This window comes from Salvelinus sp. IW2-2015, linkage group LG25 (assembly GCF_002910315.2).
Source record: "Salvelinus sp. IW2-2015 linkage group LG25, ASM291031v2, whole genome shotgun sequence".
Classification (NCBI taxonomy): domain Eukaryota; kingdom Metazoa; phylum Chordata; class Actinopteri; order Salmoniformes; family Salmonidae; genus Salvelinus; species Salvelinus sp. IW2-2015.
Genome location: NC_036865.1, coordinates 19262599 through 19282868, shown reverse-complemented (window position 1 = coordinate 19282868; position 20270 = coordinate 19262599). Strand labels below are relative to the sequence as shown.

Sequence of the window (20270 nt, the reverse complement as noted above, 5' to 3'; positions counted from 1 at the left end):
TTTGTGTGGGGAAACTCATTCTGATTGGCTGGGCCTGGCTCCCCAGCAGGTGGGCCTGGCTGCAAAGTGGCTGCGCTTCTGCCCAGTCATGTGAAATCCATAGATCAGGGCCTAATGAATTCATTTCAATTGACAGCTTTTCTTATATTAACTATAATTCAGTATAATCTTTGAAATTGTTGCATGTTGCATTTATACCCTGAACTAACACATCTTCCACAGTGACATCTTCAGTACTGTACAGTAGGTCTATGTAGCTAAATATTTATTCCAGGGTATTCTGTTGATTCTTATCATTTAGACACTGTAATCAATACATCTAATTCAAACAGTGATTACTAGTTGAACATTGGGTGTGGCTCATTGGTAGATCATTTCTGGAGAATGTTGGCAAGAAAATGGCCACCACGGTACATCTATCAATGATCAGCATTTGACCTCAGATGTTCAATGCATATATGTTTACCTGAGAATAATACTTCTCAACTTTAATTATTTAAAAAAATGTATGCAACTTCACTACTTTAAGATTCACTTTCTTGATTATTAATACAAATTATTCTCTGCATAGTAATAGAACAGAACGACTAGATTAGGCCTACCGTACACTGTGATACAGTATAGTCCAACCAATGAAATACTTGCCCAGTAAACTGTTTAAGCAATTTATCACCAACAACTGTCTGCACAAAGACAGAAGGCTACTGTTTATCTTCCAACATAGAACAAAATACATTATCACATTGGGCCAAAAGGAAAATCTGCGGAAAGGAAAAAACAGTTTACATGAATAAGATACAAGTTATACATACCTTCAGTTCAATATATATAATAGCAGTCACTCTACACCCACAGGAGAGAAGAGAAAGTCCTTTCCTGAGCGTTTTTTCTCCAGTATTGAGTGGAACACAATCAAGTGTTTGTAATCTCCACTGGGCTGCTCCTCTTCCTCGGTCACATGAAGAAGTGGTACTTATCATCACATGTCCTGATCCTGGTCATACTCACCCTCGCTCTGCTCCTCCTTCACAACACACAACAACATCCTGCTGTTACTAGGAACACAGCCTGCTGACAGGCAAACTATTTCATTATGATATGATTAGCACTAATGCTAATGCCTAACACATTTTCCAATACAAACCATGTGGTCGTACTACAGATATTATTATTATTATTTATTATTTACCGTTATTTTACCAGGTAAGTTGACTGAGAACACGTTCTCATTTGCAGCAACGACCTGGGGAATAGTTACAGGGGAGAGGAGGGGGATGAATGAGCCAATTGTAAACTGGGGATTATTAGGTGACCGTGATGGTTGAGGGCCAGATTGGGAATTTAGCCAGGACACCGGGGTTAACACCCCTACTCTTACGATAAGTGCCATGGGATCTTTAATGACCTCAGAGAGTCAGGACACCCGTTTAACGTCCCATCCGAAAGACGGCACCCTACACAGAGCAGTGTCCCCAATCACTGCCCTGGGGCATTGGGATCTTTGTTTAGACCAGAGGAAAGAGTGCCTCCTACTGGCCCTCCAACACCACTTCCAGCAGCACCTGGTCTCCCATCCAGGGACTGACCAGGACCAACCCTGCTTAGCTTCAGAAGCAAGCCAGCAGTGGTATGCAGGGTGGTATGCACTGTATGTATACATATAATTGTACTATAAAGGGCCCCCCCCAAAAAATGAAATGCGGCGGACATACAGTCAGTCAGCCGGTATCATATTTTGGTATAGTTTAGATGACTCTGTATCCAATATCTTTGAGGTTTTAATTGGGGTGAAACGTGTAATATACATGTACATATTTGTCATATAATTGCAAGGTGAGGTCAGAAAGCTGGAGCCTTTTAATCTGTACATTGCAAGTATTTCAGAGTGTTTCTCTCTGGAACGTAATAAATAAAAACGTTTAACTTGTACAGAGAATATGTTCTTTAATATAATATAGAATATAATAACATATGCCATTTAGCAGCTGCTTTTATCCAAAGCGACTTACAGTCATGCATTTCATGTATGGGTCGTCCTGGGAATCGAAACCACTCTTCTGGCATTACAAGCAGCATGCTCTACTAACTGAGCTACAGAGGACCACTTTCATGAGTGATGAGATCTCTTGTTTATAATTATACAATTACTAATTGATGGATAATTTGCAATCTTCATTGTTCAGATCATTTTGGATGTTTTGCTCAACCCTATATGTAATAGTTCAACTCTAGTATACTCAGTTAGTTGAGAGGTGTGATTTAGTGTCAAGCTCTGGGTATAGTACTGTGTCATGGTGTAATAAATCCACAGAGTCACCAAGGAGACTAGTGTGGCCACACATGTTTAATGTTGGCTCTGAATATCCCCATGAAAAAAACATCTTCTTTTTATTAAACAAACAAAATGAGATTGTCTTGTTTATTCAGCTCCAGCTGCTATAGCCTGTGACAAGAGAAAAGAAGGGATCAACATCATCCTTTTCATCCATCATCCACACATGAACACTTGAAAGAATACAATGGATGTGATAAGGTACTCCTTTGTAAGCCTCTGTGCTCAGCTTTGCTTTAAATTTCATTTATAAATTTAGTAGGAGTTGTCTTATATTCTTTAACATTAGAAACTGCATCAATATTCTCTAAGTATAGGTTTCTCAGAGACCTCTAAGTCATTATGCTCCAATAAAGTTATTAGGTCAATATCGACCTGTATACACTGAACCATCAAGTGGTGAGGATGATGAGATATTTGGACATGTGTGTTGGGTCTGCGTCTGAAATAGCACCGCATGCCCTATGGGTCCTGGTCAAAGGGAGTGCACTATACAGGGTATAGGGTGCCATTTCCGATGCAGCCTAGGTGTAACAGCAGATCTGTAATGTGTTTGTGTACGGCATAGCGGCCCTTGGCCATGAGCTTGTTGACCTGGGTCTCAGTAATGTCACAACGCTCCTCTGCCTCATCCAGCTTATGCTGCACCTTCCTGAACTTAGACATGTGGGAGTTGGATGGTTCCTCCTTGGAGGGGGAGAAAGTGAGAGGGAGAGAGGAAGAGGATACAAAAAGAGGTAAGGAGGGAGAAAACCAGATAATAACAATGTAATGATTCTCCTTATACAGTGAGTATTTGACTGCAAGTCTACTGTGACTCACTGCTTCCTCAGCCTGCCTACTGTAGGTCTTCACTTTCAACTGCAGCTTGTCCACCAGGTCCTGCAGTCTGCTGACGATTTTCTTATCTTTCTCAGTCTGCGTGAGAGAATAGTCAAAGCCCATAAGTCATATGTGTGTGTTTGTGTGAGTGTGTATGTGAGTGAGAGTGTGTGCAGGTGTTTCTCTTACCTTGTAGGTGAGCTCCTTGACTCTGCGCTCATATTGCGGACTCTCTGGACAGCATCCACACCTCCTCTCTGCTCGGTCTCCACCTCAGTCTCAAGCTCACCCACCTGTAGCACAGGGGACATGGACACAATGTTTGAGAAGATGTAATCAATACTCAATCAAATGATATATACTGGCTTTTATACTTAGCATCATAACCATCATAATCACCAAGATATTATTTGGGATCTGTACCGGCCAGAGAAATGCTATATTCTTCGATATAATGTGCTACAATTGAACATAAAACTCTGAATGCCAGAATCACTGCTAACTCCAACTGCTCTCCAGTTTCTGGGGCTGCTTCTTGCTACCCTTCCCGGCCAGGTTCTCAGCCTTATCCAGACAGTGCTGCAGGTCCTTGACTGTGACCTCCAGGTCATTCTCTCCAGGTGAGAGCTGATGCCATGCTCCTTCTTAAGCTCCTCAGCCATCATAGCTGCCTGGAACAATAGGTAGCATGCAGGTCAGAATAAAAAATATGAATTTCTAATGCAAATTGGACAATCAGATTGTATTGTGTATCATCATACATACATTCTCTAGAAGGGAGTCCTCTCAGATGTTTGCCTGGGGTTGTAGACTACCATACAAGCCACGTTATGAGGATTCACATCAGTGATATGCTTCTTGATCTTCTCCTCTGCGTTCCTGGCCTCCTGGATGATGTCGTCCACCTCTCCTTGCACTGTCACCAGGTCAGTCTCCAACTTCTTCTTGGTGTTCAGAAGTCTGGTGTACTGGAGGAGGAATACTTTATTAATGATGAGTTGAACCTCAAGAGAATCTCAAGAGAACATAATGTACAACTCACATGATGGGAACTGGAAATGGCTTTTGACTCTTGTTAGCTGGGAGTGCAGAGGTCCCACACGCTTGTTGGCGTCTACCAGCTTGTGCTCGCCCACTTTGCGGCCTCTCTCTGTCTGCTCCAGAACAACTGTTAGCTCCTCAATCTCAGCCACCATCAGAGAGTTCCTGCGGTCAACCATGACGGCCTGCTCCTTCATGTCTTCAGCGGCATGCTGGGACAACGACATATAGGGACCACAYTGCATTCTAGAAAACTCACAGAACTCAAGGAAGACCCTCGAGCAACTGGCCAAACCATAATTTGTGGACTTACACTGTATGCTACTCGCAGAATAAAATGATTTAAGTCAAGAAAGTCATTATTTGCTACTGATCAAGACAATTCCCTCACTATTTTTCAGTTTTTTTTAACCTGATGTCATGGCTTTTGTACCTTGAGCTGTCAATAGACGTTCCTTAGCTGTTTCTGGGCCTCGGTGGTCTTCCTGTTGGAGTGGCTCAGCTGGATATCTATCTTATTCAGGTCTCCCTCCATCTTCTTCTTCACTCTCATGGCGTCATTTCTGCTGTGGACCTCAGAGTCCAGAGTGCTCTGCATGGACTCTGCCAACCTCTGGCTCTTTCGCTTTATCTGCTCCATCTCCTCGTCCTTCTCCGCCAGCTTCCTGTCCACCTCTCTTTTGATGTGGTTCAGCTCCAGCTGCAGGATATTGGACTCCTCATACTCTAGTTTACCCTGAATGGACAAAGCAAAGTAGTCGTTTAAATGTGTTCATACAGCATTTTCAACCTGTAACAGTTTAATGTTTTTATACTTATGGAACAGCAGTGTGCTCTACCTCAGCCTCCTCCAGAGCGGTCTGGATCTCAGACTTCTCAGTCTCCACAGTCTTCTTGGCCTTCTCCTCTGCGTTCCTGGCCTCCTCGATGATGCCGTCCACCTCTCCCTGCACTGCCACCAGGTCAGTCTGGAGTCCTGAAGGACTTATGGAACAGCAGTGGGCTCTACCTCAGCCTCCTCCAGAGCGGTCTGGATCTCACTTCTCTGTCTACACAGTCTTCTTTGCTTTCTCCGGCTCATGGATGCTCTTGCCAGTCTCTCCGATCTGTTCAGTCAAGTCAGCGATCTCCTCTGCACACACAAACACAACATTGATTTATAATAAGGAGATTTTCAGGGGACATACATGGTTTATACTCAGTATTGTTGTAGTTTGCTCATGTTGCAGATTCTTTTTGTTCTCCCTTTTCTGTCATGTTTTGTCTTTGATCATGTCTTGTCCCTGTGCTTCCCTCTGCTGGTCTTATTAGGTTCTTTCCCTCTTTCTCTCTCTCTCTCTCCTCCTCCCTCTCTCCCTCTCCCGCTCTCTCTCTCTATCGTTCCGTTCCTGCTCCCAGCTGTTTCTCATTCTCCTAACGACCTCATTTACTCTTTCACACCTGTCCCCTATTTTGCCCTCTGATTAGAGTCCCTATTTCTCCCTCTGTTTTCCGCTTCTGTCCTTGTCGGATTCTTGTTTGATGTTTGCTGTCCTGTGTCCTTGTTCCGCCCTGTCGTGTTCTTTGCCTTCTTCAGAATGCTGCGTGTGAGCAGGTGTCTATGTCAGCTACGGCCAGTGCCTTCCTGAAGCGACCTGCAGTCTGTGGTCGCGTCTCCAGTCGTTCCTCTCTATTGACGAGAGGATTTCAGTTTCCTGTTTTGGATTMACCATTGATAATATCCAGGAGAATCATTATTTGTTTAATACTGGAATAAAGACTCTGTTACTATTACGTCGCTTTTGGGTCCTCATTCACCAGCATAACATTTTCAGGGTCTCCAGCTGATCCTCCTCATAGGAGTTCTTCATCTTGAAGAGCTCAGTGTTGAGAGAGCAAGAATCCTTCTGAGCTCCTTCCAGCTCAGCTTGGCACTCCTCAAACTTTTGCTTCCACTCTGCCAGGATCTTATCAAAGTTCCTCTGCTTCTTGTCGAGGTTGGCGGCCTAGGCGTTGGCCCTCTGCACATCAATCATGAGGTTCTCCACTTCTCCCTGCAGCCTCTGCTTGGTCTTCCTCAGAGAGTCCCACTTTGAGTTCACTGCCTCAACGGTCTCCCCAGCCTCCTGCAGACGATTATGGTGGTTGAGTGCGCTGCTGCGGAAGCGTTCACGAAAGATTTGCGCTACGGAGGAGCATGCATGGTTCCCATGAAGACCAATGAAGAATTTCAACATAACAAAATGCAATGCAAGGATGTTCAGAAGCAAAACACATTATGCATATTTATTAAACTACATCTAAGTGTTTGTTGAGTGTTAGGCCTATGGAAAGTGTTACATTTTGACAACGTGGAAAGTGTTCCTGTCTGAAAGTGAATATGTTAGGTAGCTGCTTCTCCCACTAACTTGTGCTGATGCATATTGTTACTGGAGATACTATTGATGACAATCTACAGTGTATTAACTGGTATGCTCCTACTAATCTGCTAAGACATTAGAGATACTTGTTCCCGAAAAGAATCCATCATCATCTGTTCAAAGTGGTCCTTATTCTGTCAATTGTACAGTAGGCCTACGGTACTGCACTGCATCGGCGTCTTCTTCATCATTGTGTGATTGCAGATATCACTTAGACACTAGAGGAATACAATGACTTCATAAACATTTAAATTAAAATGTTTTTGAGCTGTAAATATGATACAGACCATATCTGTCAATAAAAATATTTTTTGTTTATTCACTTAAAACATGGGTACGATTAGCATACTTGAAATGTAACAAAAAACAATAAAAGTTATAGTTTGCTATTAATTTGATCTTACTTCAGGTACTGTAGTTCACATCCCAAACAAACACCTCACTTTATCAGGAGTATAGTAACACTGTATCACATGGCATTGAAAGTAGAAGAAAAATCCGTTGGCAGTTCAGACACTGAACCATTTCTCTAATTTTTCATCTTTATCTGGCTTACATACCCCACTGGGTAACACTTTATAATAATGTTCCTGTCTGAACATTATTATAAAGTGTTACCCCACACGGTAGCATTCTGCCATTCTTCTCAATATCACATAGTCATCACTCAACATGCCTGTGGTACATGTATATTATTTGCTTTCACTATCCATGTACAAACCTAAGTGTAATACATACACTTAAACAGCAAAATCCATACACAAAAAAAAGCCGGGTTGTTCATATTTTCTTTTTAGAACGGTATTCATCCGGTTCAGGCCTGAAGCATGGTGCATCACATATTTTGACAATACATTTTAAAATGGAGCTATTCCATTGTTTTAGCACTGGGTATTATTAAAAACATGTAGACAAATCACCTTAAATCACACTGTTTGCACGGTCAAATAACTTGTTGTACAATTGACGGAAATGTTCAATTTTGGAAATCACTGGCTTTGTGACGTAAGATGAAAAGAGCACCACTTTCCAGCTCCATATGCCATATGTAGCAGGGCTAAGCTAGTCTAACCATCCATATATTGCCATATGTAGCAGGGCTAAGCTAGTCTAACCATCCATATGCCATAATGTAGCAGGGCTAAGCTAGTCTAACCATCCATATGCCATTATGTAGCAGGGGCTAAGCTAGTCTAACCATCCATATGCCATATGTAGCAGGCAAGCTAGTCTAACCATCCATATGCCATTGTAGCAGGCTAAGCTAGTCTAACCATCCATATGCCATATGTAGCAGGGCTAAGCTAGTCTAACCATCCATATGCCATATGTAGCAGGGCTAAGCTAGTCTAACCATCCATATGCCATATGTAGCAGGGCTAAGCTAGTCTAACCATCCATATGCCATTTGTAGCAGGCCTAAGCTAGTCTAACCATCCATATGCCATATGTAGCGGGCTAAGCTAGTCTAACCATCCATATGCCATATGTAGCAGGGCTAAGCTAGTCTAACCATCCATATGCCATATGTAGCAGGCTAAGTCTAGTCTAACCATCCATATGCCATATGTAGCAGGGCTAAGCTAGTCTAACCATCCATATGCCATATGTAGCAGGGCTAAGCTAGTCTAACCATCCATATGCCATATGTAGCAGGGCAAAGCTAGTCTAACCATCCATATGCCATTGAGCAGGCTAAGCTAGTCTAACCATCCATATGCCATATGTAGCAGGGCTAAGCTAGTCTAACCATCCATATGCCATATGTAGCAGGGCTAAGCTAGTCTAACCATCCATATGCCATATGTAGCAGGGCTAAGCTAGTCTAACCATCCATATGCCATATGTAGCAGGGCTAAGCTAGTCTAACCATCCATATGCCATTTGTAGCAGGCCTAAGCTAGTCTAACCATCCATATGCCATTTGTAGCAGGCCTAAGCTAGGCTAACCATCCATATGCCATATGTAGCAGGGCTAAGCTAGTCTAACCATCCATATGCCATTTGTAGCAGGCCTAAGCTAGTCTAACCATCCATATGCTATATGTAGCAGGGCTAAGCTAGTCTAAACATTTTCTTTTAAGTTTCATAGCTATTCTCAGCTATGGGATTCTATGGGAGAATCTCCGTTGGATTTCCTAGATTCCTCTCTTCCGTCCTCTCCTCACTTCCTTTAGAAAAAGCTCATAGAGAATTGAGGCGAGGAGGCAAGAAGAGAATGTGGAAACATGACGCTTATATGAAATGAGACTATCCTCTCTCTAACGCATCATCATGCAAATTATGTTTACAGGGGTGGAATCCCAAAATACCAGTGTAAAGTGTTAAACATGTAGCGAGTTGAACTAGACATTTTATAGATAAAAGGATAAGTAACACATCCTTTTTTAAATGTGTGCATGCTTTTCTCCTCTGAGAAAACAACTGCTGTTTCAAAGGGGGTGTGGCAGATTTCAAAACTCTTCCGTGTAAGGATGCAGCTGAGCATCCTCTGAATTGAAACTCTTTTCGGTTTCCGTGTCACCGAGGAGAGGAGGACGGAGGAGTGGAGGACAGACTTTGATCCAAAACTGAATCTCCCACTGTCTTATGGACCCACAACAGCATTTCCCTGATGGAAGTAAGCTGGAAGTTACTAGAGTGTAGAATTCTATTCATCCAGCAGATGCTGCTGTGGCACTGCCAAATCCTCTAGGAGCTAGAGACTTCATCTAGAGACCACAGACCAATCTTTTACTTAGGGAATTACATTTGGACAGCCAGTGAGAAGAAATGGAGAAACCTTTTCAAATACTATCCAATAATCAAAACCTTACAATTCATAATGACCGATCTCTTTAGCGTACAATTAATCATTAGGTATCAAGTTAGAAATATCATATTACCATTATTCAAAAACCTCTGGTACATTAACAACAATTGAATTAATTGATGCACTTACTGTCTCCAGCATGTAAACCACAACACACATTGAACACAATACCAGCTCACTGAGGTACTCAGAAATATTTTCAGACTGGCTCACAATCTATAGACGAAAATCTATAGACCAATTTATTACACAAAAATAACCATCAACTTTGAAACACCGGTTGTCACAAATTGGACACCGTTTTGTTTTAAATTCTCTCATTTTATAAGACACAAGAAAGCTATAACCAAGTTGAAGGCAATGTACAGAAGTCAGAGTAAAAAATAACAAAAAAATCTAGCTCAGTTAGCCAAAAGGGAGCTCAAAATCAATATGATGCAGTCTATTGACGCACAATGTTTTGGCCTTGGCTTTCAATGCGATATAACAGATGTACAGTTTACTTAGAAAACCCCAACTGCTCTGTACGATACAGCTCTACCACTGAGAAGGAAATGGTAAGAAATGGAAAACCCCAAATCCATAACACATATTATATCATATTATCTCCCTAGGTATCAATTGCACTTTGAATTGTCCCCTCATTGCATTTTAAGCCCTTGTTCTATTTGTTTTCACTGTCAGTCCTTTCAGCTGCACTTCTCTGAAATGCTGAGAACTGGAACAATCTAGAGGAAGCTTTCACCACGGGCGCTCTCTTGAAGAAACAGAGGAATGTGTCACTGTGGAGGTCGTGGCTCCACAGAGAACATCAGACACCATAGCAACAACATGGCCGCCTCCCTGGGAATCTCTGTGCAGTTAAAAACCACAGACAGAACCTTTAGGATGCCTCATCCATCCACTGTCCTGTCAGATCCCAGAGTCATCATCATTAACATCATCATCATCATCATCATCATCATCACCAGATTCCCACTGGGTCTATATCCCGCTACGTTGAGTCTTTAGGAATTCTCCTGTGGAACACTACGGACTGCCGTTCCTGGAACTGCTGCTTCCTCCGCCGCTTGCGCTGGTCCCAGCGACAGAGCAGTATCATCTTGAAGGTGGTGCGGAAGGTCTTGTTGCACAGAGCGTAGCACATGGGGTTGACGGTGCTGTTGACGTAGCACAGCCAGTAGCCCAGCGCCCACAGAGCCTCGGGGATGCAGCCATTACAGAAGGTGTTGACTAGCACCATGATGTTGTAGGGTGTCCATGTGATGATGAAGGCAAACAGGATGGCGCTGAGGGTCTGTGCCGCCTTCTTCTCCTTCACCAGAGACATGCGCTTGCGCTTGGTGATCTGCGTCCGTGCCCTGGAGGCGAATCTCTTGGCTAGAGCTGCGTCTTTGAAGGAGATGGGCGCCGAGGGTGATTTGGTGCTGGTGGCAGAGGAGCCAGAGAGCGGCCCCACTCTGGTGGCCTGGAGGGCAGGCATGGACTGGACTTTGGATATCCGGGAGGGGAAGCGTTGGTGGTAGCTGCTGTTGTCTGTGTTGGCCCCATCAGGGGTGGTAGTAGTGGTGGTGGTAGAGAGGCCGTCCCGGCTGTCCTCCTCCCCCTTCAGGGGGTCCTCTTCTGAGGCTAGGTCCAGGTCCTCGCAGGAGGTGAGGTGGGAGTTGACGGCTGCCTTCATCCCCGGCAGGTTGAGGACTATGGAGAAGATGGCGTGGTCCTGAGGCATCATCCCTCTACTGTTTCCCTCCTCGTCCTCAGACGAGCCTGAGTGGTCCACTGACAGCCTGGCATTGTTGTTGTTCCAGCTGTCGCTGCTGCTGTGGTCAGCGTCCCCTTCCCCGGGCCGGGTGCTGCCAGGCCTCCAGGAGCGCATCATGGGCCAGCAGTGGAAGCGTGCGGCCAGCGCCCTGCCGGGGCTCTTTCTCTGGGAGGACTGGGTCAGCTCGTAGCTGCTGCAGCTCCTGGCACTACCAGCCTGGTGGTGGACGAAGTGAGCCCTCTCCCCTCCCCTGCCTCGGCTCCCTGAGCCCTGCAGGCCAGCCAGCTCCTGCGCGCGGTTCTGTGTCTCCCTATAGATACGCCAGTAGAGCACACTCATAATAGTGACAGGCAGGTAGAAGGCAGCCATGGCCGTGCAGAATGTAATGATGGGCTCTGAGAGGAACTGGATGTAGCACTTATCAGGGGGCACTGTGCGCTCCCCCACAAAGTACTGCCAGAACAGGATGGCTGGGGCCCAAAGGACCAGGGACACGAACCAGGCCAGGCCAATCATCAGAACAGCCCGCCGTGTGGTCCGCTTGGCACGGTAGGTGAGGGGCCGGGTGATGGAGAAGTAACGGTCAAAGCTGATGACCAGCAGGTTCATGACGGATGCATTACTGGCCACATAGTCAATAGCCAGCCACAGGTCACAGGCCCAGTTGCCCAGGGCCCACTGGCCCATGATGATGTAGGTGGTGTAAAGGTTCATGGAGATGACCCCGATGATGAGGTCAGCCACGGCCAAGCTGAGCAGGAAGTAGTTGTTGACAGTCTTGAGCTGGCGGTTGACCTTGAAGGATACCACCACCAGGATGTTGCCAATGATGGTGACCAGGGACAGGAGGCCAGTGAGGAAGACAATAAGGACCACCTGCCACACTGTGTGACCCCCCAGAGGGTCGTAGGTCAGAGAGGTCACCGTCTCATTGAGCGAGCCTGTGAGGTTGAAGAGGCCACTGAGGAAGGAGTCCTTGTAATCCGGGCTGGTTAGCTCTGGCCAGGGGTCCCTGTGGAGAGTGTTGGTGTCTGGGTAGATGATGCCCATTCCTGGGGAGCTGATGGTCAGGTAGAGGCCAGGGTCTGTGCTGTTGGAGCTCATCATGAAGTCCTGGCATATTCTGGGGAGAACACAGAGAGAGATAGATTACTACAATATACTGAGAACAGTACAATATACAGCAGGTGAGGCTAACAGAACAGTTTTTCACATTTACTGTAGGTGGACTGGCTGTTAAAGAGATTACTCACTTTTCTAGTCAAACGATATTGTTTGTAAACAATTTCTAGTCATACGTTTTGTGTTTAACCTTTGCAATTTTTTACCCAGTCAACGCTACACAAGCAATTTAGCTTTTGAAGATTAAAGTCACCGTGAAGGTTTTGTAGGAGTGTCCATTACAAAAACATAGTCCTCTGATCTTGCAAATTGCCAGATTGCCAAATTGCGCAGCACGACATGCCATCGTGTGATACATCCACAGCCTCAATCTGATTGCAAGGAGCATCTTTAAAAACAGAATTACAGTAACGCTGTAAACAACACCAAGGCTTGGACACATCTTCTGTCAGACTGCTGGTGTGACTTAGCATACAGGTGGTAGCCTTTATTTCAATTCAGCTCCTGTGTCTCAGTAAAATACAGTACATCACAGTCCTTTCCGACCACCATTCATGGCCTGTCTGTTAATCTCACTGATAGGATAGAGAACAGAACATTACAGGCTCTCTCGCCCAAGGACAACCATGGCCAGTGAGTGTTAGAAGAGATACCTCCCCTGCCCAGACAGAATAACACAAACATGTGCACACACATTATTACACCAACGCGAACGCATAATACAGATAAACACTACAGAATTATAGAGGGAAATATTGAAACTCTATTTCAAGAGATATGAAAAGATGATTCTAATTTGACCTTTACAGGGATAATGAAAAAAACAAGATAATTTTAAGTCAACTCAAATTTTATTTGTCACATGCAGCGAACACAACAGGTGTAGACATTACAGTGAAATGCTTACTTACAAGCCCTTAACAAACAATGCAGTTTTAAGAAAAATACCTAAAAAAATAAGAAATAAAGTAACAAATATTTAAAGAGCAGCAGGAAAATAACAATAGCAAGGCTATATACAGGGGGTACCTGTACAGAGTCAATGTGCTGGGGCACCATTTAGTCGAGGTAATTGAGGTAATATATACATGTAGGAAAAGTTATTAAAGTGACTTATGCATAGATAATAACAGAGAGTAGCAGCAGGGTAAAAGAGGGGGGGGGGGCAATGCAAGTAGTCTGGGTAGCCATTTGATTAGATGTACAGTAGTCTTATGGATTGGGGGTAGAAGCTGTTTAGAAGCCTCTTGGACTTAGACTTGGCGCTCCGGTACCACTTGCCGTGCGGTAGCAGAGAGAACAGTCTATGACTAGGGTGGCTGGAGTCTTTGACCATTTTTAGGGCCTTCCTCTGACACCGCCTGGTATAGAGGTCCTGGATAGCAGGAAGCTTGGCCCCAGTGACGTACTGGGTCGTTCGCACTACCCGCTGTAGTGCCTTACGGTCGGAGGCCGAGCAGTTGCCATACCAGGCAGTGATGCAACCAGTCAGGATGTTCTCGATGGTGCAGCTATAGAACCTTTTGAGGATCTGAGGACAAAATCTTGAAACAAATCTTTTCACTCTCCTGAGGGGGAATAGGTTTAGTCGTGACCTCTTCACGACTGTCTTGGTGTGCTTGGACCATGTTAGTTTGTTGGTGATGTGGACACCAAGGAACTTGAGGCTCTCAACCTGCTCCACTACAGCCTCGTCAATGAGAATGGAGGCATGATCGGTCCTCCTTTTCCTGTAGTCCACAATCATATCCTTAGTCTTGATCACGTTGAGGGAGAGGTTGTTGTCCTGGCACCACACGGCCAGGTCTCTGACCTCCTCCCTATAGGCTGTCTCGTCGTTGTTGGTGATCAGGCCTACCACTGCTGTGTCATTGGCAAACTTAATGATGGTGTTGGAGTCGTGCCTGGCTGTGCAGTCATGAGTGAACAGGGAGTACAGTAGGGGACTGAGCACACACCACCAAGGGGCCTCCGTGTTAAGGATCAGCGTTGCGGATGTGTTGTTACCTACCATAACCACCTGAGGGCGGCCCGTCAGGAAGTCCAGGATCCAGATGCAGAGGGAAATGTTGAGTCCCAGGGTCCTTAGCTTATTGATGAGCTTTGAGGGCACTATGGTGTTAAACGCTGAGCTGTAGTCAATGAATAGCATTCTCACATAGGTGTTGCTTTTGTCCAGGTGTGAAAGGGCAGTGTGATGTGCAATAGAGATTGCATCATCTGTGGATCTGTTGGGGTGGTATGCAAATTGGAGTGGGTCTTGGGTTTCTGGGATAATGGTGTTGATGTGAGCCATGACCAGCCTTTCAAAGCACTTCATGTCTACAGATGTGAGTGCTACGGGTCAGTAGTAATTTAGGCAGGTTACCTTAGTGTTCTTGGGCACAGGGTCTATGGTGGTATGCTTGAAACATGTTGGTATTACAGACTCAGACAGGGAGAGGTTGAAAATGTCAGTGAAGACACTTGCCAGTTGGTCAGCGCATGCTCAGAGTACACATTCTGGTAATCCATCTGGCCCTGTGGCCTTGTGAATGTTGACCTGTTTAAAGGTCTTACTCACATCGGCTGCGGAGAGCATGATCACACAGTCTTCCGGAACAGCTGGTGCTCTCATGCATGTTTCAGTGTTATTTGCCTCGAAGCGAGCATAGAAGTAAATGAGTTCGTCTGGTAGGCTCGTGTCACTGGGCAGCTCTCGGCTGTGCTTCCCTTTGTAGTCTTTAATAGTTTGCAAGCCCTGCCACATCTGACGAGCGTCAGAGCTGGTGTAGTACAATTCGATCTTAGTCCTGTATTGACGCTTTGCATGTTTGATGGTTCGTCGGAGGGCATAGCGGGATTTCGTCTAAGCTTGCGGGTTAGAGTCCCGCTCCCTGAAAGTGGCAGCCTTACCCTTTAGCTCCGTGAGGATGTTGCCTGTAATCCATGGCTTCTGGTTGGGGTATGTACGTACAGTCACTGTGGGGACAACATCATCGATGCACTTATTGATAAAGCCAGTGACTGATGTGGTTTTCTTCTCAATGCCATCGGAAGAATCCCGGAACATATTCCAGTCTGTGCTAGCAAAATAGTCCTGCAGTTTAGCATCTGCTTCATCTGACCACTTTTTTATTGACCGAGTCACTGGTGCTTCATGCTCTAATTTTTGCTTGTAAGCAGGAATCAGGAGGATAGACTTATGGTCAGATTTGCCAAATGGAGGGCGAGGGAGAGCTCTGTGTGTGTAGTGAAGGTGGTCTAGAGTTTTTTCCCCCTTTTTTCCCATTTAACATGCTGATAGAGATGATGTAAAACGGATTTAAGTTTCCCTGCATTAAAGTTCCCGGCCACTAGGAGCACCGCCTGGATGAGCGTTTTCCTGTTTGCTTATGGCCATATACAGCTAATTAGTGTAGTCTTAGTGCCAGCATCGGTCTGTGGTGGTATGTACGCAGCTACGAAAAATACAGATGAAAACTCTCTAGGTAGATAGTGTGGTCTATAGCTTATCATGAGATACTCTACCTCAGGCGAGCAAAACCTTGAGACTTCCTTAGATATTGTGCACCAGCTGTTGTTTACAAATATACATAGATCGCCACCCCTTGTTTTACCAGAGGCTGCTGTTCTATCCTGCCCGATGCAGTGTGTAACCCGCCAGCTGTATGTTATTCATGTCGTCGTTCAGCCACAACTCTATGAAATATTACAGTTTTTAATGTCCCGTTGGTAGGATATACATGCTTTTAGCTCGTCCAATTCATTTTCCGGTGATTGTACGTTGGCCAGTAGTTTGGATGGCAAGGGCAGATTAACCACTCAACGGATCCTCACAAGGCACCCCGATCTCTTTCCACGATATCTTTTCCGTCTCTTTCTCCTGCAAACGATAGAGATGAGGGCATGTTCGGGTGTCTGGAGTAAATCCCTCTCGTCCGACTCATTAAAGAGAAATTCTTCGTCCAGTTCAAGGTGAGTAATCCCTGTTCTGATTTCCAGAAGCTCTTTTCGGTCATTAGAGACGGTAGCAGCAACATTATTTACAAAATATGTTACAAAAAATGCAAAAAAATGAACAAAACAGCATGGTAGGTTAAGAGCCCATGAAACGGCAGCCATTCTCTCCGGCGCCATCTTACTGTATTTAGAGTCAAAGAAAGCCTCCAGCCTCCAAACTTAAGTTGACTACAACAAACGTTTTGCCTGCTGTAATTTTTGGAAAGAAAGTGAGCTGAGACAAGGGGGCTAGAGGGGAGAGAGGAGAGCAGAGAAGAGGCTAACAACGTCACAGAACACAATGCCAAGGACTGAATCCAAAGTGAGAATGAAGTTATAAGCTAGCTAGAGCACTCTGCACTCCATCACATTATGTGCTCACACTCACACAACAATGTCTACATCTGGATCTCTTGGGCAAACCAAGTACGGGCTTGAAGAGGGGAAAACGGATGGATGGAGCATTCCCACTCCCAGTTCTTTGGCTCTGAATCTCCCCGTCTCGCTGTCTGAAAGCTCAGAGAGCGGTTTATTTTCCCCAGGATGTTTGCTAATTAGTTATTGGATTCTGCTGCTGTGATGGCCCACTGGATATGAAACCATTGAGGAGAGTTCTTCCTTTGGCAGGCAGACAACCTGATGAATGCAATTTCATTAAGAAATCGTCCAATTATATTTTCTGGGAGAGTGATGGAAATAGTTCACAAGTTTAAATATTAACTGTTTTCATGCCATACTAAAATGGTACCCATTACATTTCTAAATCTCAGTTTGAGTTTGTTGAATTCTGTATATAACTTTATCTGATGTCTCTGTTGAAGGCTTTGTATGTTGGCCTCAGCTGCTACCCTGGGCCAGACTAGGTGAGGAACACCAGAGTAGACCTGGCACCAGTGGGCACACCTGGCACCCTCAGCTACATCCCCCTAGAGCACCACCTTTGATGCCTCACACCTGTGCCCTGACAGTACCCCCACCGTCCCACAATGCACTGCTGCTTTACCCCATGTGCCCCAAGCTGCACTCAGCCATCTGTGGCAAGGGAAAGAAGAGTGACACGCTCAGAAACACACACACACACATGTAGGCACCCACTGGGCTCACACTGGTTGAATCAACATTGTTTCTACGTCATTTCAAAAAAATGACGTTGAACCAACGTAGAATAGATGTTTGTGCCCAGTGGGCCTACATTGAAACAGGTTTTAAAAGAAACCATACCTGCCCACTCACTCTTACACCCACACACTCACATCACACACACTCTCTCATTCACACACACACCAAGTTCCTCCACTTTATGATAAAAAACAAAGAAAGTCTTCACAACGCAAATAATTCTTTACGAATTAAATTCCACTGAATGTAAAGGTGTCACTAATGAGGGCTAAACATCTTTAAATTGGCAAAATACCTGAGAGAGGAAATGCGTCTCTGTAAGGATTACTGATTGAACATAAGGACAAGTTCATCTTCAACTTCTCATTAAAGAGAGAGAGAGAGAGAGGATTATGACTCCCTGGGGCTACTGTACCAGGCCCACAGGATGTGGTTGATCTAAGTCCAGAGGGAATAAGCCAAAATGCCAGAATACCAGGTTACTCCTACTTTAACCTGACACGTGACAACCACCACACCAAAGAATTAAATGGCTGGGAAGAGGAGAATACAGTATTTTCCACTGAAATGTACTTTATCAAGCATTTGGCAGACAAGCACTAGAGGCAAACGATTACCTTGTTTTCTGTCATGGTCAGTTAGAATTCTGCTCAGCTTTGGTGAAGTGCTCAAGCAGGATGGCTATTTTTACTCCTTAAAGACTCATTAAAGGGCCAATATGCAGTTCTGGACACCCCACCACTGTTTTTGGTGAATAGCTGAGGGATAGGACTGGAGAAATGTAACTACTGTCCAATTCATAGACAGAGCTATGGATACAAGATCTGACCATCCATGAGATCAAAATGATAGTTTTACAATTTTTTGACGGAATACAGTGTGGAGTAAAACAAGCTTATGTTTTGGGGTTCTGTTGTAGAACAACAGTTGAACTAAGCTCATGAGGCATTTGTAAGTTATATTTAAGCAATAAGGCCCGAGGAGGTGTGGTATATGGCCAATATACTACGGCTAAGGGCTGTTCTTATGCACGACGTAACGCTGAGTGCCTGGACACAGCCCTTAGCCGTGGTATATTGGCCATATACCAGAAACCCCCGAGGTGCCTTATTGCTATTATAAACTGGTTACCAACGTAATTAGAGCAGTTCAAATAAATGTTTTGTCATATCCGTGGTATACGGTCTGATATACCATGGCTGTCAACCAATCAGCAATCAGGGCTCAAACCACCCAGTTTATAACCTTCAATAATCAATGGGTATTATTTAAAAGCCCAAAATTGATGTACCAATTGGAGATTGCCCCTTTAAATACATAGGCCTAGCTTCGGCTATCGAGCTGCTTTATAAAAACTGTCTCCAGGTATTTTTGGAGACATAGGTGATCAATACTCGTTTTCCCCATCCTTACACGACCTGTTCTTTGACATTTTGAAGCATTTGTCACTGCATGGTGAGACACATCAATCCCATATGTCAAAAGCCAGGAATCCATTTTGACGGCCAAAATGGACAAATCTGGACCATTTCATCAACACAGTAAAAGAAACCCGCAGAAATATGAAAAAAATAAAAGAGATATGGTAATGACTAAAGCACTTTGGGGGAATTCACCTTGCACCACCAATGCATAACACCTGCGTGTATGGGTGATTAACAGCAGCCCTTTTGCTAGCTGTTCCCATACTTCCAGTCAGTGGCCAACGACTATCCATTTAAAAGCGCATCTCGGCAGAAATGCATATATATAATAAAAATTCATCATATTTTTTGCTAAATGAATATAGGGGAAACACTGTTACAGTGTGCTGCAGAGAGAAGTTATGGCACCATTTCAAACCATGAACCGGACACGACATAAAATTACACTAAAGTACATAGCAGTTTATTTAATAAACCTTGATTGAAATTGCCTTGAATTTCAACCATGACTATACCATGCCCACATATGCACATACAATACCAAATACTGGATGGTCTAGACAGTGTGAGCCATGATAATGCAAAGCTGAGTGGGCAGTGTGGGCAGAGTGAATCCTGCCAGTGTGAATAAGCACTAATGGTGATCTGGGAAAATGTGCACTGGATTATGCTTATAAAATCCCTTCAGTCCCAATGAATGAACTACCAATGAATTCTGGAGCACGTAATAGATATTTACCAGCATGGCAGTGATCATGGGAGCTTGGCTTTACACAGAACCAATGGCCAGACTTATACACACCCAAACTGGAGCATGTAGAATTACAAGACAAACGTAATTGTTTTGTCCTGCCAAAATGAATAGTAAATTCAGTCAGTGGGATATATTCGAGGGTGAAACGAGATCTTGTGAGCAGATTGTGGTCACTGTGTCTGTCTGCTGTGGAGTCATCGAACCTGTTTTATTGAACAATACGTCTGATCCTGTCTAACAAACACAATACCATGGAATGACCCACATTTCTTATACATTGGATGTTTCAATCCTTATGAGGCAATGCTTTGACTTCAATGACTGAATAGACAGTATTTATCTTTATATACAATACTGTCTAGTATACTGAAGTTGTGACTTGTGCATAGAACATATTCGTTCTTGGAACAGTCAACACATTCACTGAGATTAGCTGTTAAATTAGCTGATTAACAATATATTCAAAACATACTGTATACAAAGGTATTTGAGTTCGTAAGGCTAAACACACTTTTTCCCAAAATACGACAGGATGACTTTATCTGTGCTGTTTCTTGTGATAAACCCAAGCAGAATAGGTTTATTTTAGGAGAATCCAGAAGTCTACAGTTCCAGTTTAGCATCAGGGCAGGTCTTATAGGAAACACCAACATAAAGTGTCTTAATAGGGCATTGAGCCACAACGAGAAGACAGAACAGCTT

At 44.3% G+C, this 20270-nt stretch overlaps 1 protein-coding gene and 1 pseudogene across 6 annotated transcripts in view; both read right to left on the bottom strand.

The window, feature by feature from the left end:
- Positions 1 to 1650: 1650 nt before the first annotated feature.
- Positions 1651 to 5929, bottom strand: LOC111951726 (myosin heavy chain, fast skeletal muscle-like; annotated as a pseudogene).
- Positions 5930 to 8295: 2366 nt separating this feature from the next.
- LOC111952068 (muscarinic acetylcholine receptor M3) overlaps positions 8296 to 20270 on the bottom strand; it is a 115659-nt gene continuing 103684 nt past the window's right edge. For all 6 annotated transcript variants that reach the window (XM_023970529.2, XM_070434972.1, XM_023970530.2 and 3 more), the window contains one exon: positions 8296 to 12291. In XM_023970529.2, coding sequence (XP_023826297.1) covers positions 10401 to 12275 — 1875 coding nt within the window. In that variant the 5' untranslated portion in view covers positions 12276 to 12291 and the 3' untranslated portion in view covers positions 8296 to 10400. The remainder of the gene's footprint in view (positions 12292 to 20270) is intronic.